The sequence below is a fragment of the Cyanistes caeruleus genome, chromosome 1 (genome assembly GCF_971803275.1).
Source record: "Cyanistes caeruleus chromosome 1, bCyaCae1.hap1.1, whole genome shotgun sequence".
Classification (NCBI taxonomy): Eukaryota; Metazoa; Chordata; class Aves; order Passeriformes; family Paridae; genus Cyanistes; species Cyanistes caeruleus.
In genome coordinates this window covers 45,855,941-45,881,557 of record NC_141701.1, presented here as the reverse complement: position 1 = coordinate 45,881,557, position 25,617 = coordinate 45,855,941, and the positions used below count along the sequence as shown (strand labels likewise).

The 25,617-nt window shown below is 42.2% G+C and overlaps 1 protein-coding gene across 6 annotated transcripts in view; it reads right to left on the bottom strand.

The window, feature by feature from the left end:
- The window catches only part of KCTD1 (potassium channel tetramerization domain containing 1), a 100,682-nt gene that overhangs the window by 16,773 nt on the left and 58,292 nt on the right, over nt 1–25,617 (bottom strand). For 3 of the 6 annotated variants that reach the window (XM_086889814.1, XM_086889791.1, XM_086889786.1), the window contains exon 2: nt 15,860–16,038. In XM_086889814.1, the coding sequence (XP_086745940.1) occupies nt 15,860–16,023 (164 nt within the window). In that variant the 5' untranslated portion in view covers nt 16,024–16,038. Of the gene's footprint in view, nt 1–15,859; nt 16,039–16,492; nt 20,498–21,507; nt 21,649–25,617 lie in introns of those variants that run through there. The other 3 variants (XM_086889799.1, XM_086889796.1, XM_086889807.1) reach the window with 3 other exon arrangements.

Genomic DNA, 25,617 nt, shown 5'->3' with positions numbered 1-25,617 from the left:
TACAAAACAGTGGCTTTATTGTTTATTAAATTAGATGCTGCCATGGTGTAATCATCCCTGCAGCCATACCAAAACCAACAGCAGGTCAAATGCAATCCTGTGGAGGAGGTAGAGAGAGGAGAAAGGAAGAGAACCGAGACAGCACAGAAGCAATACAGCCCCATAAACTGGTGGTGCAAGGAATAATTAATCCATGGATGTGAAAACAGATGCCTGTAACAGATAATTGTAGAAAGCAAAATCTGAAAAAATACCACATGACATAAGTAAATGTTACAGCATGCTTCCTTTAATAAACAACATCCAGGATGTGATTCAGCTGCCTGTTGCCCCTTGAGGTACTCCAGGGCATCCCAAAGTGCTGGGTGATGCCACAGGGACACTACTGCAGGCTTGTACCCTGCTGGTGCAGCCACAGAGTCTGAGCAGGGACTGTGCACAGGCATTAACTTCCCTTGTCAAGGTGAGTGTATCCCACCCACAAAAATGACCAGAAACTAACTGCACCAAATTCAGATACTAAACAAAATCTAATATTCTTCCTAGACACTCATTTCAAATTTTAAAAAGTCAGGCTCTATTAAATAAAAAATTACATATTTATATGACATTAAATTCAGAGCAAAAGTTCGTAGTGCTCCTAAATTGTATAGGAATTTGTAATATTTTTAATTTAAGAGCTCTTTTACCCGGCAGCTCAGGTTACTCTCATACAAAGGAGCTGACTGGTCCTAGCTTCTTCCTGAGAGACAGCTTCACTACAGGAAATACAGAAGAGTGACATCCAAACTCATTTTACACTGCAAAGTGTGTTAGGAGCCCTGCTTCCTAAATACAGGCGGTCAGCCTCAAGTATTTTAGCAGGGTGTTGAAGTGAGCTGACTCTAGAATCGAGCTACATGGACAGACACAGACTCCTGTGGAGGGCAGCCCCCCCATCCACACGGGCTGGATCTCATTCCATGCACACCTTGTGCGCCACTGCAGCAGCGATCGTGCACCCCAAAGATTGCAGCTGCTCTGTCATGTAGCAACTGACAAATGCTGGATGCAGGCAGACAGGTGGGAGATGATTCTGTTGAGGAACACTCAAACAAGCACAACTCCATCAGTCTGGAGGATTTACAAGGGTGAGGATATATGTCTTACATCCGTTGTAATCTTCCTGGTGTAAACCAGCACAACAGTGAAAATCTTCCTGAGCTGGTTCCAGGCTGCTAGTAAACAAGAAGATGCCTATTAAGCTGAGCACTACATTTAACCTAGCAGAAATACACTGCTGATGAAGCAGACTACTGCTTCAGTTTGTAGGTTTTCGTTATTTCATCCACTTAACTGTGAAGCTTTTCTGTAAAAGAGCAAATTATAACTACACTAGGAACAACATTAGGCAAAAAAGCACCATATCCTAAAGGTCTCTCCATACTGCATCTGCCCTTTTCCCCAGATGCTGGTAACATCACACAATCCTCATATTGATAAATTAAGTTGCAGCTTGCACTAATACTGAAAAAAAACCTGATCAAGAACCAATACAGGGATATATGCTGAAAGATAAGGATTCCTTTAAGAAAAACAAGAAAAAGAATTTAGCTAAGAATTTCCTGAGAAAAATACTGAATTTGAAACTTACAGTTTTTTAGAACAATGCAAGTTCTGATACAGACATTTTTGGGGACAGAAAACTGTTTCAAACTCCTCCTCTCTGTTGAAAATAAAACACATTACAACTACCTTGCATTATTCCCTCCACTTATGTACTTAGTTAATACCAATGCTTTTTGCTCTATTTGTGAATGCAATAAAATTTTAATTTAGCAGAAATACAGGTGTCTTGGTAGATTTCTGATTTATTATTTTTTTTCTTTCATCACCCCAAGGCATAGATATAAATTGTTTTCTGCTATCTTTACAGGAAATCTACAGAACCACGTTATCGGAAGGTGCAGAAGACTGAAAATAGTTTAGGGTAATCAAGAGCTTCACTGTTTCATCAAAGCCCCATCTCTCCAGAAGCCACTGGTGTTGCAACAAACAGTTTGGGGCTACAGTTTGATTTTGATTATTTTCCATTACCTTCCTAAAATCCTCCTCTTTTCATGGCAGGCAGAAGCCAATTAGCACCATGAAAGGAAGAAGTCTGGAGAAAGATTATGTGTTAAAACGAACAACTTTGACTAGGAAGTCAGACCATCAAATCATATATTGCTAACCACCATATGCACAAGAGTCTGCATCTATTTGTTTTAACCTCACAGTCCTGAGATGGAAACCAATAGTGCAGTTCTTGGCCCCTCACTTTCACACAGCTTTTCTTTCCTCAGTGCGCACCACAAGACAGCGACCCACAAATAATGACAGGAGGAGAAATGGACCTGGGCTGCCCAGATGTCCAGCAGAAGGCAGAACCTGTGCTGAGCACCATGATGGGTTTTAACAGGAGGGAGAAAGCACCTGGCTCTGTTGTATCACCACTGATACTGCAGCAGTGCAGTCAACAAGAGACCAAGACCACAGGTCTCGTTTGCTTGCAGCTGCCCCTCAGATCAGACGCTTTCCCCAAGCCCAGCAGCATCCCAAATCCTGCAGCCCAGCCAGAGCTCCAGCCACAGTGGGTGCAGGCACATAAGCCATTTTTGCTGCCTCTAATTGCCACCAACCACTATCTATGTGCTTTGATATGAGAAGACCTCTGGCAGAGATCTGCCCCAGGGATTTACACTGCAGTAAAGAATGAGTCTGCCATATTCACACTGGTAACACAAAGGCAGCAACAGCTTTGCAGGATCCCTGAGACGTGTTTACCAAGAACTGAGCCTCACAACAGATGACAAAAGGAAGGGGTATTTCTCCACTCTGCTTCAAGGGCTGGCTGATCTTTGAGGAAAATCCTCTGCTAAACAAATACTGGGGGGCACAGAAACAGCCAGCATGACTGTGGACAGAAGCTCAGACTACTTCATAGGATCAAAATCAGACAAAGCATGTTTGCTACTCAGTCTGTGAACACAGGCAAAATTAAATTCCACAGCTAATTTTGAGAGCACATCCCTGGCTTTTTATTTATTATAAATAGACATTCAGACAAGACATAGAAGGAGCTTCATTTCAACTCTGAAACAGGGAAAGCTGGCAGGAACACATTCTTGCTGTCTGAAGCATGTGGAGTCACTTCTGAGGAAGGGCATCAGCTCCCTTCACACTACCTGCCCTACCATTGCCAATATTTTGTTACTACAGTAGAATAATATTAGGACAGCAGTGAGGAAAATAAACTCTCTGTTATGATGGATGTGCATTTAGTCAGCAATGTGCTACAACAAACTTGACCTTTATCAGGACTAGATTTCACTGACTGCTTTTTTTTGTACGTCACCCCATTTATTTTGTTCTGTCTACAGCCTCTGCAATTTCCAACTGATAAAGCTTTTATCACCTCTCCCAGTGGAAACGCACCGCAAAGAAAAATATTCTGGCATACAAGATCAAGGGACAGAGCCCTTTCTGGGGTCCTTCACAGCAGCAGAAAGGGTTCTTGGAAGAAATACTCCCAGAAGAGCTGCAGATGAGCTGTCCCAATGTGAAACAGCCTGGCACAGCCCAGCAGAGTTTCTGCACACTCAGGTTCAGGTTTGCAGAACAACATGACTCATTCTTCTACTCTGAATAAGAACTGTACTGCCAGCTTTACATTTTCTACATGGTACCAAACCTGCTATATGTTCCTCATCACTCCCAGGGCCATTCATGTTTATCGTGTTTCCAGAATTGCATTAATAAACAAAAGGAAGAAGGACTTATGCCTCTGATTGAGCTACTTTGCATTTTAATAGGAAAAAATTAACTGACCCATGTGGAAGCTAAACACAATTGAAAGTTGCACCCACACCAGCTGTTTCTATTTTCAAACCAGTGCTTTATGCCTTGTAATGATAGCAGAAGGCAGCAACTTCCAATAGCATCTTTCTCATCTTTCATTTTGTTGAGCCTACCCAAGAGAGAAGCATGAAACATACCTGATTAGGGCTTTTATTTCTACTTCCCAAGAGGGGAATTAAATGCTCACCTAGAATCAGACCTCTGTGGTCTGGAGAGCAGCATCCATTCAGTTTTGGAGAGCTACACCATTAATCCAAAGTGGAAGTGGGAAAGTAAAATTGTAGCTCTGCTGATGAGTTTATCGAGGTTAGCTACTAAGCAAGGGAAGGCCAGTATGAGAGGCATGGCCCAAGGCCCAGCTTTATGAGACAGCAATATTAGAAACTGGGAAAATGAGAATGTCTGATGAAAAGTGGAGCCTCCAAATACACTTTAGCTACAGAAAACCAGCAGTTTTTTTCCTTTCCCTTTCCCATAAGGTCTTCCAAAGGGGAAATAAGCAGGCAGGTATTCTACCTGCCACTGTTTTGCCAACTTGTATCTCCCTAAACAACATTTGACACCACTTCCCTACTCAGGCATCTCCTTTGCACCACAAGGATGGACATTGGGCTTTTGTCTGTGGCAGCACAAAGGAGCCAGTGTGGTTCCCTATGGCATTACTGCAGCAGAGCTGGAAGCTGCTGTGAGCAGGGGTATCAAACACCACCCTCCTCAGGTTTTGAAAGGCCAGAGGGAAGATTATCACTCAGGGGAGCTTATACACAGGAGAAGCTAGTAAAGCAAATTTAAACCTTAATATTCTGCAAAGGATAACAATTTCATTGTTTCTGAAAATGTTAGCAAGGCATTAGAAAAATATTTAAAAGCCACTAGCACAACAGGAGTCAATCGTGCTGGACAGCAAGACAGAAAAAATATAAGATGAATATAAACATAGCATACATGTTTGAAAAGTACACATTAACTGCTTTTCACCTGCTTTATGGCACGTGCAGCTGTAGCCACAGCACTTGGAGAAAAAGCAAAACATCTCATTGTTTCAAACAAACATGAGCAGTTTCATGTGACAAGCTCCAAGTATAAAATGAAAAAAACATTCCTAAAACTCCCACATTATACCGCTAGTAAACTAGAATTTCACAGCAAAAGTGAATAAACAATAGCTTTTGAGGCTGGAGAAATTACCATCATGGTGTTATCTAATCTCTCCCCAGAAGTCAAGAATTATGACTAAACCCTTCCAACATAGATATAGCCTGAAATTCTATGTCAGAAGTATGTCCAATTGCATTTGGCAATCGTTAGCCAAGAGAGAGGCTGACTATAATTGGATGAATATTTGAAGTGCTTCATTATTCATGTAGGAAGACTAGGTAAAAAGTGTTTTGTAGTCCCAAGACACTGGAGGGTGTGTGTTATTGGGTAATAACCAATTAGGAATGTTGACAGCGCTCTGCCTTTGGGATCACCCTGGCCAACAAAGCACCTGGGTGTATGTTGTTGTGCAAAGGCACACACCCACTGCCTACTGCTCAGTTTATTTAAACCAGGCCTTTACCAAAGGAAATGGAGGACATCCCAAAGGATGTGTGTTTGACAGCTCAGTTACATTCAGAAATAGTGCTGCTTCGCTGTTCTGTCTTCCAAAAATACATCTTTTCTTCTATAGTATTTCTGAATTACTTATGCTACTGGTTATTGAAAACAAATCCCAGTTCTCCAGTTTTACTGCTTATAATCTACCAAAAGAGAACATTCTTACTATTTCCAGTAAGAAAACACTGATGGCAAAATATCAGCTCCTATCCCTGTAATCTGGTAGAAAACTCCACTGTGCCATTGTAAATACTTCAAACTCAGAACAACAAAAAAATCAATGATTTTCCTTTCATGCTAGTCTAAGAAAAACATATGAATCATTAGTACAGGCATGCAAAAGATTTTTAAAACTTCAGCACTTAAAAACTAACAATCCTGACACTTGCTCACAAGAACCAGAAATTCAACACCAATTCAGATAATGATAGAGCAGTTCAACCCTATCACTAACTCCCATAGCAAGGGTATAATGTATTGATGATACAAACACTGATTTTTATTTGCTCCTTTACTTTCTTTATCATGGTAATGAAAAAAAATTACAAATTTACATTCTCATTGAAAGCAAAGAAATCACTGTACAAGCTGCCCAACAGGACTTACATACCACAAAAAAAAAAGAAAAAAAAAAAAAAAAAAAGAAAAAATTCAAAACTTTTCCTGAAATATTTGCTTGTTTCAAATATGCAAAATTCAGTAAGTTGTAAGGAGGAATATATCAGTTTTTCTGCAGCTCTCATTTTCTGGCTTGTATCATATTTAGCCTGTCCTGTGGCACTGAGAATACTGCTGCATTTTCTCTGAAATCCCCCGAATGCCCCCTCGCCCTCTCCCCCATGTATCACCGAGACGATGATGTTTTGATGAAGCATCAAGCACGGGCCCTCGAGATAATGGATTCAATGGGATACACTTAAAAGATCATTTTTCTCTTTTGTATTGACTGCTTGCACTGCTCTAAGACAGGAAGGGCTTTCATTTTTTATGTAAGCTGCAAGACCCCGAGGGCCCTCTAAACTGTTTAAGAAGGATCAATTTTCAGATGGGTAGAAGGGGCCCAGCAGACCCGTCACGGTTTGGAGCGCCTTCTTCCCTCCTATCACCGACAAGTTCGGGCGAACCTAAAACCAGCTCCCAGCTGAGCCACTCTCTGGCACGGCAGCGCTTCCCACTGTTTGGGATTTATGGTTAGCACTCGAGCAGAACTATAATTTATAGTATGCAAGGAACAAAATAGGAAAAAAAGTTTCACAGAAGCAAAATAATCACAGGGGCTGACGGAGATAAACAGCAATAGAGCTGCTAAGCAGAGCAGTGCTTGGCACTGGTGTATCAGCAGGAAACCATTACCCCATGACACGGGTTTACTGCAGAGACATTGCTGCAATTACAACCAGGCAACCTAACAAAACAAATTCATTGTACGGCACAAAATATTTCCAATTCAACATTGCAACATTTATTTTTTAATTACAGAACAAAGAACAACTTTTGGGGTGTGGAAGGACATAATCCATCATTTGGTCTGCAGTGACACACTTATGGCAAATGCTGTATACTATAACTTTCTATGCCACCATAAGCACCTACAAGCAATTTCTTAGGCAAGGAATGCAAAGGGTTTGGGTGTGGTTCTGGGAGATGCTGCTTATCCCTCCATCTCCCTCTGTGTCAGCAGGGAGCCGAAGGCAAGCCACATGTTGCTGCACTGGGACTTCAATCACTCCTGTTCTACCCGTGTCACACAGCTTGTGACAGCCTTTCACCTGCAACATGCCTCATATGGAAAGAGTTTTTACAGCTCAAATATGGCCTGAACGAGAATGTAAATACAATTTTTAATTAAAAGGAATGGCATGTTAATAGGTCACTTAAAGAACAATTATGTCTACCATTTGATTGACAAGCTTCTCACATTTTATCATAAAAACCCCATTGCATTCTAGAAGGTAGAATTTATCTTTATAAATTGCAGAACTGCTGAAGCGTACCCCATTGCATTTAACACTGCTTTGCACAACAATCTCATATTCTGAACAAAACCCTTGGATCTTTCTATTGCTCTCCCTCTTTACCTCTTCTAATCCTTTGCAAACAGAAAGTTTTTGATTCACAGAAGCTGTATTGCTACTGTTGCTAGTGTTCTGCAAAACGCAGCAGTGTGAAGAAATAGGAAAGATAGGTCTCCAGTAATTAGCTTGGGTACCAGACGTGGCACAGCTGAGTTTGCTGGAAGCAGGAAAAACGAGTCCAGGTGGAGCGTCGCTCTATATTGCTTTGAGCACCTGAGCTACCCAAGTGTCAACGCACATGGTGCTGCACAGTGGAGGGACTGGATAGGAAAGTGACTGTGAGCCCACTGCTTTCCTAAAGGCATCTTCCTACAAAGCAATCCACAAGTAGAAGCTACAAGCTCAGCTTAAACGCTTTCAAACGGTTGCAGAAGCCCGTTGTTTGTCTGAAGCAGGCAGAAAGTGCCTTGAAAGTGCCTAGAAAAGTGCCCACATGAGCTGCAGAGACAACTGTGCTGGAAGAGTCACATAGATTCTAGCTAATGTACACAGCAGGGCTAGAAACAATTTATTCAATTACTGATTTAAAGACTCAATGAAAGAGATCAATGTGAATGAGTCTCAGAGTATCCCTGAACTGATGTCACTAAAAGCAAAAGCATGATCTAAGATATCTATAAAATATGCTGGCTGCTTACCTACTCTAAGACAGCTCACTATTAACAAGAGCCAGAAAACCATACATGTGTGGGGGGAAAAGCACAAGCAAGCAAGCAATGTGCTTTGATCTGGTCAGGTAAAGATCATTTGTGACCACTGTGAGCTCTGACTCCTTCCAACGGAGATAGAAAAGTGTGTACAACAAAGAAATGAAGACAAAGCAATGAGGGGCTTCAGCTGACAGAAGTAGGGTCAATGCTCAGAGCAGAACAGGGACAGAAAAAAAAAGATACTGAAAGGCAAGAGTCAAAGAGGCATCAACATCTTGTATGGTGCAGACAAAGGCAAAAAAAAAGGTTGAGAACAAAAGACAAAAGGAGAATAAAGATTGCCAGATGACACTTGTCTGGTTACGATATTTGAATAAACTGCAGACTGGTTAAGTTAGAGGAAAAGTTCACATAACAGGAACTGGTGACATTCCCTTGACAACACAGCATTTGTGCCTTTTTTGCATTAAAATGACTGCAGATAACCACTGAATCCTGAGCAGTTTCCACCATTTCCTATGCAACCTCTGCAAATACATCCCCAAATGACAGTCATACTTGTATACATGAAACCCAGCCAGAAGGTTGATCATCACCAGAAAGAAGTAAGCCAGAAGCTGGAATCTGTATCCTAAAGCTTCAAACACACCCAAGAGGTGGCCGGGTGTTGACGGCAAAACTGGAAGCCAAATGTTTGCTTCTGCAATTATGTATGTACAAGATGCCAATTTGCTTAGCAACTACGTTGCAATTTATGAAAGACCAACGAAGTACAAACAGTTTATGTGGGAGCAGAATGAGAACCTTGTGCTAACATACTCCTTGCCGTCAGGAACCTCTGTAGGTACAGCAAAAAGCAAAACAAACCACTGAACCTCACAACTATGGTTCAAACCTGGGCCCTATCAGAAGTGACCAATAAGCAGAATACTTCAGCACCACCTCAGTCTCTAATGGGATTCTTCTTATTAGGTCAGCAAGACCCAGAGACTCAGAATATTTTTTTATCTTCCCAGGTATTGGTCAGGCAGAGTGAAAAATACTTCTTGGATGCCTTCAGTCTATCTTATTAAACCATGCTGTTGGGCAGAAAAAATACAAGAATTGTAAGGTTCCCTCCAAATTTTAAATTTCCATCTACAGAGGATTTCAAGCAGCCTTTGCAATCAAATGATTTCTCAAAGCACAGACCCTTAAACTAGTTATTGACAACCTTCCCTCTGCTGGACTTACAGGTTGATCCAACCCCTACAAACCCACATGAGCCAGCTGGCAAAGGAATCTCTACACTGATGATCCCGCTATGGATTTTCTTCTTTCCTCTCAAGAAAAATGACTGTTACTTCTGAGGATTAGTAGCCTCAGAAATCAGGAGCTGAAGCCTTTAGCTTTCTAACACTCCTGAATGTAGGCACTTCTTCCTCTGAACATATGTCCTTATACACTGTCATAGTCAGGCAGCCAGAGACAAGCTCAGCATGAACCCCTGTAGCATCAAGTCTGCACATCTACCTTTTCTGGCTCTGCACATGTGCAAAGAGCTTTCCAACAATCCACTGTCTTGATTTTACAGTCATTTTACACAATTGAGTGCAGAAGCATTGAACAAAAAAAAAAAAGCATTGAACAAAGACAATGCTTTTTACCCTCCGAGTAAATACACGTGAGCTCACTTTTACTGACATTTAGAACAGGAAGACAGACATCAATTTTGTGGCCCCTTTCAGGGATGACTCACCACCAGTTACTGGCCACATGATGTGAGAACCTGCTAATCTGATGCTGCTATTTCTTTCACCAGTCACCAGCCACAAGCAACAGCAGCAACTTGCTGACCTTGCAAGTTAGACATATTACAGGACTACAATTTGAAAAATATTTACTTCTACTGAGGCAACAGTGATGACTGACCTGTGATGATCATTAATTGAGGCAAAATGAGGTCAATATATACCCTAAATTCAATACACATACCTAGAGCTACAATTAATCTTGGTTCAGCCAGGACCAGAAAATACCCCTCAGAGCTCTTTATTGACAGATGTGTGTTGCAAGAGTTCTCTTTAAAATATCAGTTGTGCAAATTCTCTGAAATTCTTTAAAAAGGCATAAAGTATAGCATTATTCACAGTTCTGTTTCTATTTTCTTTCCAAGTCTGTATATGTGGTTACACTAACCAACACAACTGTACTGCCTGACTGTGCTGAGTCTGGTCCTTGTGAATGAACAGTTAATTTTTTATTAATACATATTACTGATGATACCAACATCATCAACCTCTATCTCAGTTACTGGATCTATAAATATTTATGCTTAGAGATAGTAATCTTTTACACTTTCAATTGTCATCCCAAAGCACTCTACAAATTACTTTTTTGTTAACCTTGGTAGGAAGCAAGCGAAGCCCAAAGTTAAATCTGTTATCTTGGGTCACAGAACAGGTCAGTGAGAGTCAATGTATTTCCCTATCCCAAGCCCTCACCTTTCCTTGCCACAAGACCATGCAGCAATCAAATGATGAAATACAAAAGGTGAATAAAGAGATGAGTAAGACAGGATAGGTAAGACAAAGATTGTACCGACCCTCTGCCAACTTCTTCTGCCTATTTCCCTCCTGCCAGGAATGTTACAAAATATTAAAAAGCTGTGACCTGGACCGTTCATGCTAATACAGCAGACAAAGCTGGTTATAGCAATACTGAAAACTTTCACAGAAGCTTGCTCTTGATGTTGCTGTTCTAGAAAGATACAGACAGAGATGTACCTCTCAGGAAGATAAATCCAAATAAGGAGGGTGGAAACAATGATGCAGAAACACCCACTCTCTCAATATTTCCTTAAAAAACCCAAATCACCAAAAGCTCATTAATTAGAAAATTTTGTATTCCTTCAAGTTTAGCATAACAGAGCAGTTTGAGAGGTACTTTCCAAGTTGAGTAGGAAAGTTGTGTCAGGGCTGCTTTCAGGGAGGTGTTACAGAGGGAGGCCTATGCAAAGTGCAGACCACCCTCACCTCAGCAGGTCTCCTACCAAGACAGAAGTCTCCAGCATGGTGCTGCAATTTGCAGAAGTTTGAACTAAGGGCCATGTCAGTTTGTTTTGGACCTGGGGACTGATAACAGAAACTGCCAGAGCTCTGAAACAGGCAAGCAGTGCTGCCTAATTCACAGCACGTCCTTGGCAGTCTACCTACACAACTTGTGAAGGATAAGTCTTTCTTTCAAACTGTCAAAAAAGGCCAAGGACAGTCTGGGCATTCTCCTAAGTAATTCCGTGCTCTTGATGCAAAAGAAACCCTTACCAATAAAAAAAATAAAAATAAAAAAAAAATAAAAAATGCCAGTGTCCTAACTGGATCCAAGTGTGTGAAATTTAATTTCCCTGAGGGCTGAGAGTGAAGATTGGGTAAGAAAACTGGGACACGAATGGATTGGTTCATATGAAAACCTGAAATAGCCCTGGGCAGAAATTTGGAAGGATTGTGAAATACTGTATAAGAAGAATCCACCTTCATATGCAGGGAGTAACTCAAGATGGGAGATGTAGCAACACAAACAGATACTCCAAAAGGTTCTACAAAGCTATATACAAGGTTTTAAGTGAATTTTTCCCATTTTGTGGTGGGAATATAGAATGCGGCAATCCAATGCCACGGTGTTATGCAAATATCTGTACCAGATGACTTGAACAGAACTAATTAGAAGTTCAGATGCTTTGAACATATGAGATAGACAACATTGCTGATATTGCTGATATCAGAGATATCAGACAGCTGATGCTTGTATGATCAAAGTTAAACATCTTCCCATTTAGTTCTGAAATTCAGTTGAGGTTGTCTTAGCCTGGTACACAATAACTTTTGGTAGATGGTGTGCAGACAGTATTAAGGCTGAGAGATGTAGGAATGCTGACACCAAGCAAAGGGTTCAATCCTACTGCAAGATGACAATGCACTGGAAGGAGAGTAGGCTGCTTGGGTAAAGTATCAGACTGAACCAGCCAGTGCTTCCTCTCCTCACAATCATAAGTCCTAACACCTCAACCTGTCCTCCTCAGACTTTCTGGTGACCATGGAGAACAATGGCACTGAATGTGCCTGAGCTCTCGGGGGAGAAAGGCTCCTTTAGCAGACCCTCATCTTGGATCCACCTTTCCTGGAATAATTTTTTTTCCCCAAGAAAACAATTTTTTTAAAAAAAATCTTCATTTGCAAAAACCAAGCAATTAAAAAATTTGTACACCCAAGCCTTTAACAGGTAGGTCTCTGTTGCCAGATACCAACCTGAAGATTTGGTAACTTCAAGTAAACAATCTGTTTGTACAATTTGTGCAGGGGTGAATGCGCTAAAAGGACATCTGCTCCCTCCCCAGACTTTAAAAGAAAATTGTTATTTATTTCATCAGAGGGATCTTACATTAGGTTTTCTTGGTAGACAGGTTGATTCAAACTGCCTCTTGCTGAAGCCTAAGTCTGGCAAACTGTACTATTGGGCTTCATAAACCATGTTTGAGGCATGGTCTCTCTGGTTTCTTGGGAGAATCTGAAGCCTGTTGATAAGCTAAAGTATTCATAGGGGATTTTCCTTGTGAAAACAACAGATTCTCCCTAGTCTGGATTATAACTAGACTCTTTAAAATTTTATGCTACTAGATTTTAAAATTAATTTTGAGGGCTCTTTAAAGCATTATTTTAGCTTCAGAATTTATAATTCTAGGATTACTCAATTCAAACCATCTATTAGATAAGATGCTTGTCTGTCAGATTGCTTCACTGAGTCAGCTTTTTCCCAAAACACTGATTCTTTGGCTTCTTCGAGCACAAGAGCATTTGAGGGAAATCCACAATGGCCTTTCCAAAGCAAAGAGCAGGGATCCAGCAACGGTAGCAAGACACCTTTACAGTCACACCAAGGTTTCTTTGGAGGAATGAATAGATACCTGTCAGCAGGCATTTTACATGTCAAGGCACAAACCAGGTTGGGGAACCTAACAGAAGAACTATGGAAAATGATCCCTTCAAGCTACAAGTCTTTACCTGATATTATTTAAGGAACTCTTCTTTAAAGTACTCTTTCCAATTCATACTCTGCTGTCCAGGAAGAAGAAAACAGTGAGGTACAAGGTGAGATGCTATTGACCCCAAAAGGAGAAGGAAGAGTACACTTTCTCCAAAGCAAAGACTGCTCTATCAGAACAGGTCTCCCTCACACCAGCAAGTCAGAGTGACTCCAAAGCTGCTGGTTTGAATATCACCCTCTCAATCTCACAAAGAAAGATGACTCTGGTACCTGGCCCACAGATGAAAGGTTCATTTTAGGCTTCTGGCCCTTAGACTACATGTAATACGAGTCAGAAACCTAATGACTTTCGTGTCTCAACCTGTTACGTGCTGGAGCCTGCAACCGATGCCTTGACTCATCCCTGGAGCACTGCTCTTTCAGGCAAGATAATCAAGAAGTTATTTTTCATAGACAATACTTCATATAACAGTAAGTCTCAGGAGGTTTCAACTGGCCCAAAAATATCTATGAGACCATCCTTAGTTCTGATAACATTCACACATGTGATATTGGCAGAAAAGGAAACATATAAGCAATGTTGACAAAAACCTTGTGCTAAAGTTGGGTAACAAAGAGTCTACCTAGATATAAACTGACCAGGTCAGGTTCCAAGAAACAATTTGTATTAATGTCCAAATGTTACTGGATAATTTTTAGCTAGCACTTGCTCTATACAAATATGCATATTTGTATATATATATATATACACACACATATATATACATCCCAACCCTCCACTGGAAAAAAACCTGATGGCAAAATCTCAGACAAAACCCAAACAACTATATCAAGATTACTGTCCTATTGCTTCATGCCATTGTCTTGACATGCAAATGAGTTTAATAATTGTTCTTTTGAAGCTGCTATATGTTAAAAAAAAGTCTCTCAGGTTCTGGAAGTGGCTGGGAATTCCAGGTTCTAACAGCTACGCTGGAAATATTCACTCATCAAGAGGTTCAAAAGACACTGTCAGAACTGAAACACAAACACATGTCAGAATGACTTGAAACAGAATGACTGTAACTCAGAGTTTGGGTTTTCTTTAAATTATGTTTGAAGAGGTTTTAAAATGTTTAATTTATTAAACTGGCTTTGATACTACAGGCATAGCTCTCACTTTCAAGTGCTACAATGGCTAAATTGAGCGCAGAATACATTAAGCTTAAACTCACTGCCACCATACACATTTTTGAATGACATTTTAGTGTTTCTCCACTTGAAGTAATATACTCTCTCTGTGAATTTGACATGAAAACAGAAGCAGCAGCCTCTCATTCTGCATACACAACAGTGTCAGACACCATCAGTGCTCCAACTACCAAAAAAACCCACTAAGTAATCACAACTACTAGGAGCTTCTAAGAAAACCCCCAAAAGAACAGATTTGGTTTTCGAAGAAGATTTCAAGTTTTCCCAGACATTACTTCAATCTCTCCTGGCAGACCCAGGTTTTGGCATGGCTCCTTTTGCTCCCCTCTGCCGGGCCTTCCTTGAGGAGGCTGTCATAAGAAAGCCCACATGCCTTGCTGTGTGTACAGTTCTCTTCCTCCAGGCCTGCCAGGAGCACTGTTTCAGTCCACCTAACACTATGAGCTGATGATGCAGAGGCAGTAGTATCAGGTGAAATTCCAGGCTTTGAACCAAGTCACATCCCATGAAGTGTGTGTGCTTTGTGCCCTTTGAAAAGGCAGGTCAGAGCTGTGGGATCAAGAAACTGAAAATCTCCCCCCTCTGACTGGAGAGAACACAATGGGAACACTGCCTTTCCTCTAGAGCAGGACTGGGCAGTGAAGGGCAAGATATATAGATTTATACAGTGGACACAATGAATTCCTGCTGGCTCATAACCAACCCTTAGAGTTACAGCACTACACTTTGCCTGCCAGCACCACCAGGTAATGCCCACACACACTGTTAAACACACTCTTAATTTCTTAGAGATGCACTCTTGTTTTATCTACTCTACAGGCACCATTTGCTCACACATGCAGCAGTTTTCTGACTGCTTATTACCAGTGAGCTACCAGTGTCACAAATACTTCATTCAAAAGGTATGTGAGAGTTAAGAGCCTAATTATTTGAAAAGTCCTAGGATTCTGTAAAAAGTATTCAGTTAATACTGTCCTATAGTTTATTTCATTCAACCTTGTCTTTGCCTCAAGTGACACATCCGAGATGGCGTGTTGACAGTACAGGAGAGTGGTTACTGTTCCAAAAGAAACAAAACAAATACTCCAACACCCCCACCTTTGGGCTTAAATGCAGTATCACTACAGTTTTTGAATGTAACAAACCACAGCATGGGTGCCCTGGCATAAACCCAGAATCCTAGGTAGAAGAAAGTAAGTGCTCTTTACTAGCTGCTTTGTTTTAGTACACACACATCAGGATTTGCAGAAGTGCCATTTGTCAGAAACACAGCGGAGCAGAGAAAGAAAAGTAAGTCTCTAACTGCCTACTAACAAAGAAAGCTAATTTAATTTTGAAACAAAAGGAGCTAAATTCATCATTGTGAGACAGCCCCAGGACGTCCAAGCACGAAAAGGAAGAAAAGGAGTTTGCCAAAGACATGCAGAAGAAGCTTTTTAAAGTTACCTGGAATCAGGATATTTTGTAAGCGTGGCCAAGCTGCTGGTATACATGTGCCCACCCACATCAATGTGAACTGGTGCGTTGGATTTTGTGAGCTGTGCTGGAGTGGGGATGCCTTGATTGTTCAATGGAGATGCAGGGGATCTAGTGATCAGAGGTCTTGACATATTGGGCCGACTGTCCTGTGAAAAGATAGACCTGGGTTAATGATCCTCTTTAAAACCTTACAGAAACCCCCAGTCTTGAATCAATAGGACTGTCTCACAGTCTCTGATTATGACTTTTATCTTAGTAAAGCACAGACAAGTACTCGGCAGTTTCAAAAATGAATCCAGCTCTAAGGGTTTGAAACGGCTATGTTTTAAATGAGTGGGGCAAAACGCACTGATAAAACCCACGAAGAAGAAATCACGTCCAATAAAACAAGTTTTTCCTGAATACTACTCGCGACAGTCAATCCATACCAACAAAAAGGGTCATTCTCATTTTTAAGAACTGATGAAAGCACTGACAGAAAGAGATACAGACAAAAAGACTGAGAACAATATTTTCCTTAATTAAGACGACCCCAGGAAGAGTTTCCATTCCTTCCCAAACCCTCCGTCACTGCCGTACCACCAGAACAGAAATACAAACCCTCAACTCCTCCATCCTGCACACTCTTCTCTCGAATTCCCAATTCACATAGCACAGGAACAGAAGCAGAAACACCTGGACTAGTCAACTGCTCATGGACTGCGGACCACTGGACATCGACAGCCTTTGAGAAAGACATTTTCCATTTAAAAGTTATACGTATGGCGACAGCTGCCCCCGTGTGCCGCGGGTAGGCTGCGGGTCCGAGCGCGTCCCGGGGCCGGCGAGCGCGGGGCGGGAGCGGGAGCGGGAGCGGGAGCGGGAGCGGCGCTTTGCGGATGGAGCCAACTTTTGGTCGCAGAGGGAGCGCGGCCGCCTGCGCGCTGCGGGTGGGGCAGGGCAGGGCAGGGCAGGGCAGGGCGATGAGCTGGAGCCAGGAAGGCAGGCGGCAGGCAAAGTTGGGGATTAAAATAGAAATGCGTCCGAGAGCGGTTCTGAGACAACCCCGCTTTCGACTGAAGGACAGCTCCGCACGGGGTGGAATCTTATAGGGATGCCCTGAGAACTAAAAGCCCTTGCAAATGACTGAGTTTTACATTTAAAAGGTAAGCAAAGCAGCGAGAAGTCAGATACGCTTCATCACGAAACTCCCTTTGTTCTTTCAGCACTGTCTTTCAGCTGCACAAAGTAATGGATTCCTTGTAAACATCTCCTCGGCAAAGCCCAGCAAAGCGGAGCGCGGCCATCCGACAGAGTTGCGGGACATCGGGGCTAGCAAAGCCCGCCGCCGCCAAAAACACCACTTCTCCATTCTTCATGCCTCTTAAAAGACTTAAAAAAACATAAAGGCAACGTGAGCCAGGTAATCGTCTGGATGAAATGATTTACGGGCCAACGTTGCACAATAAATCCGAGTAATATGTAACAAAAGGCATCTATAAACCACAAGGTGCTTAACTAATTTTCTTTCATACACAAAAGCTAGCTTAGGTCTAACCGATAAAAACTAAGGGAATGAAGAAAAACATCTAGTTTAGATGTCAGGGAGTGGAGGGGGGGAGGAAGGGTTGGGTTTCTTCTCTTTCTTTATAAGCAGAAGTTAATATAAATCTGCAGAAATACCGGGCTTAATCACTACAATTGCTGGAGGAGGTGCCTGCAGCACAAAGAAGACAAGTCCAGACAAAATAAGGTACACACGCTATGCAAAACTAATGTCTGCTACAAATGCTATGTGGTACAACCACCACCCAAGATGCTACTGATCTGCAGAGCGGTATTTAGTAAAATAATGAAGAAAAAAATTAAAAACAACGACTACAAAGGTGAAAGGACTGATACAAACTGGGGGTGGGGGGAGCATGAGTTGGACGATTAGCAGGAGGAAAGCAGCAGGTCTGAGGAACACATTTCAGTGCTTAAAAGCAGACAAACAGCAGAAAGATAAAATTATCAATGAATTTTTCTATAAATCCATATCAATAAAATTATCAATGAAAGTTGAGACTAAAACGAAAACCAAATTCTGTAACTTGTATGAGATGGACACCAGCATGTCCCTTCACAGGATTCACTCTGGCAGAGAAAACATAGCTCTCTTGCAATTTAGCACAGTGCAGCACCACCAAGTCTGTCATAGCTTTTCAATTGGACACATTCTCCTGTATACCCTGCCTGGGGCTGCTTTGAGAGAAAATGAACAGATTTGCAGGGTTAATATTGTAGTTAGGGTGGAACCTCATTCAGTGTAGCTGTGACAGCACTGGCTGCACAAAACAGTAGAAGAATGTGTAGTATAAACATCACTGCCAGGATGGGAGATAGGTTGGAGGACCGTGGGCATTTTAAAAGGCAAAAGAACCCACAAAACCTAAGAAAAGGGAACCAGTTTCCAAACCCAAGTCATAATGAAGCTGCTGTTTACACAGTTTACCTACTAAAACTCGCAAGAAATAAAAAATGCTTTATAGTAAAACCTTTTGCTCTTTTATCTCATCCTCCTCCTTTTCAACACTTCCTCTTCAAGTAACCTGTATTTATTGTGTCTCATGAAACAAAGTTCTTCTTTTCAATAGCTGATATTAAGCACAGTAATGCTAACCTTGCTCCAGTCTTGGCCCATAAAACACATTTCCCTGTATAAAAACAGTTCAGTACCATTTTGGAAACATTTTGAAATTAGGAAATTGTATTCCTACTGCAGTTGCCCCAGAGAAACTAAAGCAGAAATGGGATTCAGAGAAGCAGGTGCTTTAAAAAAATACCATTTTTTTTAATGTGGCACAACTCAATAGCACTGTCAGAGCACAGAAGATCACCATCCAATGGGTACAGAATTTAACAGATCAGTTATATAATTGCATCAGTTAAATCACCGTACTGTTCAGCTATGGAAAGGATAATGCAGGGGCAAACAGTCTCTGGAGAAATTCATGGCTTGTGTTGGATTATTGCAAACATGGAAGTGAACAAGCTCTGGTAAAAAGTAGTTAAAACAAGGCACTGCTGGTAAGTTAAGCTTCTACCACCTAATGTGATTACAAATACAATTTCTTAGCAAGAATTACAGGTGGAGAGAAGGGAGTCAGAGAAGCTAAACTCAATGGGCTCCATCAAACTATCTGGAACAGCTGACAACAAAAAGAATCAAAAAGCTCTTCAGAAGCCTTTCCTGGTGTCAGGCAGGTGAGACATGAAACCAGGAACGGGTTCAGAGCTCAGCCACATAGGGTTGTTCTCACATGGGAGATCACAGAGGTTGCTGTCTGCCTTGGGAAAGCATCAGCTTTGTTTGTGAATGGGGCACAAAGCGTGGCCACCACCTGCACTGGCTGGATGGGCAGTGATGCTCCTGACCTGTCAACAGTCTGACCCTTCATAGCTTTCCTTCTCCAACATTTTATTATTTATCCTCCAAAAAAACTAAATAAGAACAGAAAAGACAGTTTTATGACAGTTCCATGTACCCAAAATACTTCAGGGTATTTCAATAAATAAATAAATGAAACACTTAACATCATTGATATACAGATGATTCCCCCCACCCCAACAACTTTTCATAAAATTTGATTCCCACTTTCACTCAGAATACGTGTATGACTGAAACTATGCAATCAAAAGTGCCAAAATCTGTGTGCTAGGCAGGCTAAAGGCATTTAGGTTGTCTAAAACTTTCCAGTTTTAGTTCAGCACACAAAAGCACTGCTCTTAGAGTAGTTTGGGGCTCCTCCTTCCTTGCTGATATTTGAAGGAGTCTTTCCACAACAAGCAGCTCATAGGCACAGGTCTTTGGAGTATATCTGAATCTACTTCACATTTTCTGCTCTAGGCAAGCCCTCCTGCAAGCTCAACAAAAGCAAAAGCAGCTCTGCCTTAACTACTCCTCCTGGGATTTACAAAAATCCCTATAATTTAGAAGTCTTCCTTACCAAAGGGGGGCAAGGATCATGAAGAAGAGCTTTCCTTTCTCTCCCAGCCTTTTTTTCTATATCATGTTCTCCCCAACTCCACTCAAACACATTGTTAAAGAATAAGCCTCAACACCTGGGTTGAAAAAGACCACAGCAGCTGCAGGGCTGAGATGTGCACTCATGCAACTGGTCTACCAAACGACAACAACAGGAACCATGTCAATGTTCTGGTAGCAAGTGGAGGGAATAGGAGATATCTGAAGAATATGAGTCATTACAATGTGCTAAGTGTACAAAAATCAAAGAGATGGGAGGCTTACTCCTCCCCTCAAAATATTAGCACCGGTGTCCTAAATGTTATTTACACTCTGTGGTCTTGAGTAAAGTCATCGTGGTTCCCTTCTTAAGACAGAAACCTTGACAAAAACCATGCCACTACAAGACAGCCCAAGCTCAGGTACAGAAGGACCGGCATTCAACTACAAACTGTCTGCTTGACTCACTGGACTCTGAGGATCCTTTTAGTTTGCAGGTCAAGGCACTGCTGGCTGGAATTATTTTAGCCAATGTCTTCCCTGTAAGGCAGCCCAGCTCAAGCAGAAGTGTATATGCTACTCAGCAGCATACATACTCCTTGTCAAAGCCCCAGCAATTATTACTGCTGAGAAACTCAAATTTCTAACTCCCCTGGATTTTTACGGGGGACATCAGGGAAAGCTTGTCTTATCTGTTCTAGACATTAGAATGAATAATCATGCAGTAGTTTATTCTAAAGTAACAAATCAGTCTGTGTTCATCATCCTTTTTTCACAACATGAGGCAGTGCTTCTCCTCACAAAAGCTCGGTGCCCAGGAACAACTGGAACCAGCAGTTAACACATCCACATCAGCCACCTCCAGCAGAAGAGTCTGAACACATGTATCCATCCCACTGTATGGGGAGTGAAGCCAAACAGCAAACAAACTTCAGAAGCTGCTGTCAAATCCCTTTTCCTCCAGTAAGAGCAGAAATCACTCAAGTGTCAGGGACATCTGTGTGCCTGGACTCTGAAATAAACAGCAGACTGATGCTCCGGGGTGCTTGTGGGATGGGGGAAAGTGCAGCTCAAGAACTTCATCCAAACCAGGAACATTATGACTGCTCTTGGATTTGGCTCCTGCACAAGTGTCCCCATTTTGAAGATGCACTTTTTCAAAACAAACATTTCATTAAAGATTAAAAAAATAATCATGATCATGTCTCACCACAATGCTTAAACAAGTAGCCCCCAACTTTTTTGAATTCAGCAAAAAGAGTTGCCACAACAAAGAGGCTAGAGAAAGCATTTATTCAACATAAACAATATCAGTATAGTACAAACAGCACTTCTGGAAGGTCTAGCAAGCAGGCAGATATACAGGGCTACGTGTCCAAGAAACCCAAGAGTTTATCCTGCTGGAAGGGGAAAATCCCACCCTGGGTACCTCTGTGGGCTGGTGATGTCCTCACACCAAACTCTCTGGCTGTGGCTCTGGTACTCAGCATCCACAGATAATACCAAACTGTGCTGGCCCCTCAGACAGAGCCCTGCAAGGTGGTCAAAGATGACCATGTGCACCACACAGAGCATGCAAACAGCATTTTAATCTCAAGGTGTGCATGCCATCATGGTGCTTTCTCTTCACCTTCACTCTGAAGAGCCCAGAAGCACAAAGAAATTGCTCAGATCTTTGTCAAAAAGTCTTTACATGTAAGCACATCCTTTTCTTCTGCTTCTTCACCCTGACACCAATGGTCGGTAGCTCCCTGAGGACATGGTTGGGCTCTACTGCTGCCACTGGGTCTGCAAAACAAAGAAATAGCCCATTGTTTTCCCCTGAAAAAATATGCTGATTGCACTGTCATGTTTTGCCTTTCATCAATATAATCCAGCTGCCCTTTCTCTCACAGCTGCAAGGTTTAGGATTGCTGACTCTGAACATTAGGAATTATGTTTATAAGGCAAAACTCCAGAACAATTGTGTTCGAGTGTCACACGAGAAATGGGCCCAAAACACAATCAGCTGCAATTCAATGCCACAGTAAGCTAAGACACGAGGTCCACTGAAACTCAACTAGATTTATTATTCTAAACCTCTAAAGCTCCATTTTAAATCCTGAATCTCTGTCAACATACAACAGAAGGTCAAATTATCCTATGCAAGACTGTCAAATACAATGGAGAGCTTGAGAACCAGGAAGGTTTTCTGGATATGCTGAGCCACCCAACTGCAGATCTACTGTGCCAAGCAGCTGCTCACTCCTCACCCCAAAGGGCCATGCTTGTATTATTTACAGAAACACATGCAGAAATGCATTTTAGAAAGGTGGGTGTCAGAAGACCACCTGAGAGAGGGGACAGAAGGGTCCCTCATAGCCAGGGTGTAGGGTATAGTTCATCATGAAACAAAAACCTTGGCCAAAACTCTTTCCTGAAGGTTTCAGGAACAGTATTAGGCTGTTCTCTCTGTACCCTGAAATAGTCCAAATGCAGATCAAGCCTACAAAGGTGATAGATGCACCTCTGGTCGCAGCAGAGTGGCTACAGCAGTGGTGACAGGAGCACTTACCTGATGGGACAGATTTAAGTGGTACATTCTCCTTGTCCCAGAGTCACCGGCCCCGGAGTGGAGTGCTGATCTGGCCCCTCAAGACGGGGGTCCCTTGCAGCACATCCCAAATGCTGGCTGCTTACAGCCTTGTCCTCCTTGAGGTGCTGGCACTGCTGAGCATACACACACGCTAGGTGCTGCAAGCGCTGGGGAGATGTGGTGGCATTTCCTTGGTAAAATGAGCCTTGCTGGGATTTCAGAGATGACCAGGACCTAGAATAAATGACACAGGTGCAGAGAACCAAATGCAAGGCAAGGGGCTGAAGGAAGTGAGGTATTTGTTTGTGCTGGGTGGAGTGGAGAAAGCAGCCTATCTGGAGACACAGGACAGTTAAAAACCACCCTTGGACAAGAGCTTGGAGGCACCTTGATAATTCCAGAGCCCAGGAGCCAAGTCTATAGCACACAACTAGCTTAAACAGAACAGCTCTAACCACACTTTCATCAAACTTGTCACTGAGCCCTTAAGAAAAATTTTTAAGTGGAGAAAAAGAATTAATGGATAATAACAGAAGTCAAATGAGGGCCTGTGCTTACACCAGTACAGCAGTAAAGACGAGTCCAAAAACCTGGCAAAGTTTACAGAGACAGGATGTATCTTCTGAAGTGCTTATAAAATTCTCTGAAAACCTCCCTAAGCCTCGAAACTGCAGACAAAAGTTTAATCCCTCCCTCAAAATATTTTATAAGTTTGCACTCTTTATGAAAGATTAGCTCAGCCCCTTGCTTGTTTGGGTGAGTAGTGCTGAGGTCAGCCCAAATGTTGTAATTTATTACATCCCTGTTCTTCTGTGCTGCCTACCCATTTCTTCCTTGGGTCAAGCACAAGCCTTCTGATGGAGGTGGCTGATGTGCACACTTGCTGTGCTTGGGTCAAGCAAGTGACAAACATGGCCAGCACAGAATCTGACTGAAGGAAGCTCCTAACACAATCAGGATCTTTGGAATACATCCAAACCCACTGTATCATAAAAAACCCCAAACCAAACTTGGGGGTCCAGCCCAGATTCACTACCCCTAAGCACAAACACTTTGGCTTTCATGATGGAAGGAGAATTTCTACAGCCTTTAGAGGTACTGATCCAATTCTCAATCAGCAAAAGCCTCCATTTAATTTACAAGCAAAACCAGATTTGAAAGCTGCTCTCAATTAGCACACAGCACACCACTGCCCAACTGACACTGTAATCATGGGGTGTTCACCCCAGGATGCAGCAGGCAAAAACATCCCTTAACCATGCTGGAGGACACAGTGTTTAGACACAGGAGGACATTGGACCAAAGGTAACTGACTTGCCATAATGCCGCTGAGGATGTCCTATGATAGGGGCAGACTGGACAGCCAGCATTTCAGGCCTTTTGCTCCACCAAGGGCTTGTCTGTTCTGCACCAGCATCTACTCAAATTAGCAGTGAAAGTGAGTTAGGAGTAACCAAACCAAAGTGTAACTCCCCAGCCTGAGCTGGACATGAGCAGTTCAAAATATTTCATGAGGTACACAATGCAGTGCTTCAGTCACCTTCACTCAAACTTCTTTATTTTCACTTGCAAGAGAGGTCAAGTAATTCCTTGGTCTGAACAGGGAACAACTGCAGTAATTGTGGAGAAGAGAAAAAAAAAAAAAAAAAAAAAAAAAAAAAAAAAAAAAAAAGAGGAAACGCTATTAAAAGATGAGCAGTCCCTGGGAAAGGCTTCCAGGTCTAAAGAGCCTTTAGCAGCCTGGCAGCCCTGCCCACAACACTACAGCTTGATACAAAAGTCTTTGCTTCTGCTGCCCTGAGGACAGTTTCATTTACTTTCCTTTAAAACTGGAAAATAGGTCGCTTTTCTTCTCGTGCCTCTATCAAACCTCAGGTAGCAAAGACAATGTGAATTTACTTGTGCTTCATAGGAAAGCAAGCACACACAAAGGGAGTTTCACCTTTTGCAAAGGGCAGAGATGACAGACTATTTCCCCACCACACTTCACTCATTTCAGTGAGAAGCATTGATCCAAATATCTTGGACCACTTCATCCCTGCTGCAAGAGGTTTGGCATGCCAGCTACTTTGCACCTAGCATACCTAAACACTGTGGGGCTCCATTCAGAGCCTACATCTCCTCCCTGAAACAGCCAGCCACTCAGTCAGCCCTCCCCAGCCCCAGTGAACAGCCCAGCACAGAGCAGTCAACAGCTCCCACTGCCTGTGTGAGGGATGCAGCATCTGCCCGCTCGTCTGCTGCACCAGTGAAGGCAGGAATGTGACAGCCACCTTCACCACATGTACATGGGATCTGGGCCAGGAGCAGCTATGGGAAGGAACAGGGGATCTCTGAACACTGGAATCCATCTTTCAACTGTTCCTGAGTAGACTACTTGTAGGTTGAGATTTATTAATAATGCAATTTTTAGTCAGACTTTTCACTCAAGTGCTGTTGCCTTTTATCCACTTCTAGCAGGCACTCTACACATATTTTGCAACAGTCTTCACATAAGGATAAGAGAAAAACAACAACAAACACTCCCTCCTGGGTTTAGAAGGGAAGGACTTCTCTCTGCCAGAACCATGCTGGTATATTTGAATGCAAAGTCAAACAAACCCTTACAAATGGTGTCATGATCTGAGTGGGAGAGAAACCAACTGGTTACATTCTTCTTGGACCAAATCTGCAATCTGTCCAATAACCTTCTAGTGAGAAGTAACACTAAAAAACAAGCATTGTTAAAATCTGCTTTGTTTGCAAGGTAAGATCCTATCAGTAGTACATGAATAAAGATTAATGTCTTGAACTGCAGTTGTATCTAAAAATTTTAAAGACCCCTAAAAATGTAGACTTCAGTGGGATAACTGAAGATCGTCATAAATTGTCAGAATTTGAGAAATGGGTTTTTCTTCTTTAGATTTGACTCACAAAGTGAACAAAAATAAGCCTGTACTGCCTTATTTGAAGTCAGTTTACACTCCAGTTTGAATAGCACCTGCCTTTGGGTATGTTCCAGAAGATCATCTACCTTTCCACAAAGGGAGGCTAACACCCATTGTAAAACTTCCAGAGGCACATTAGATGTCTGTTCTCCCCCCAGCAATTTCACCCTTAGAAGTAGAAGGAACGCTGCCAGTTACAGCCTGTGCTGAGGAAACATGAGTTATAATTTTACCCTGG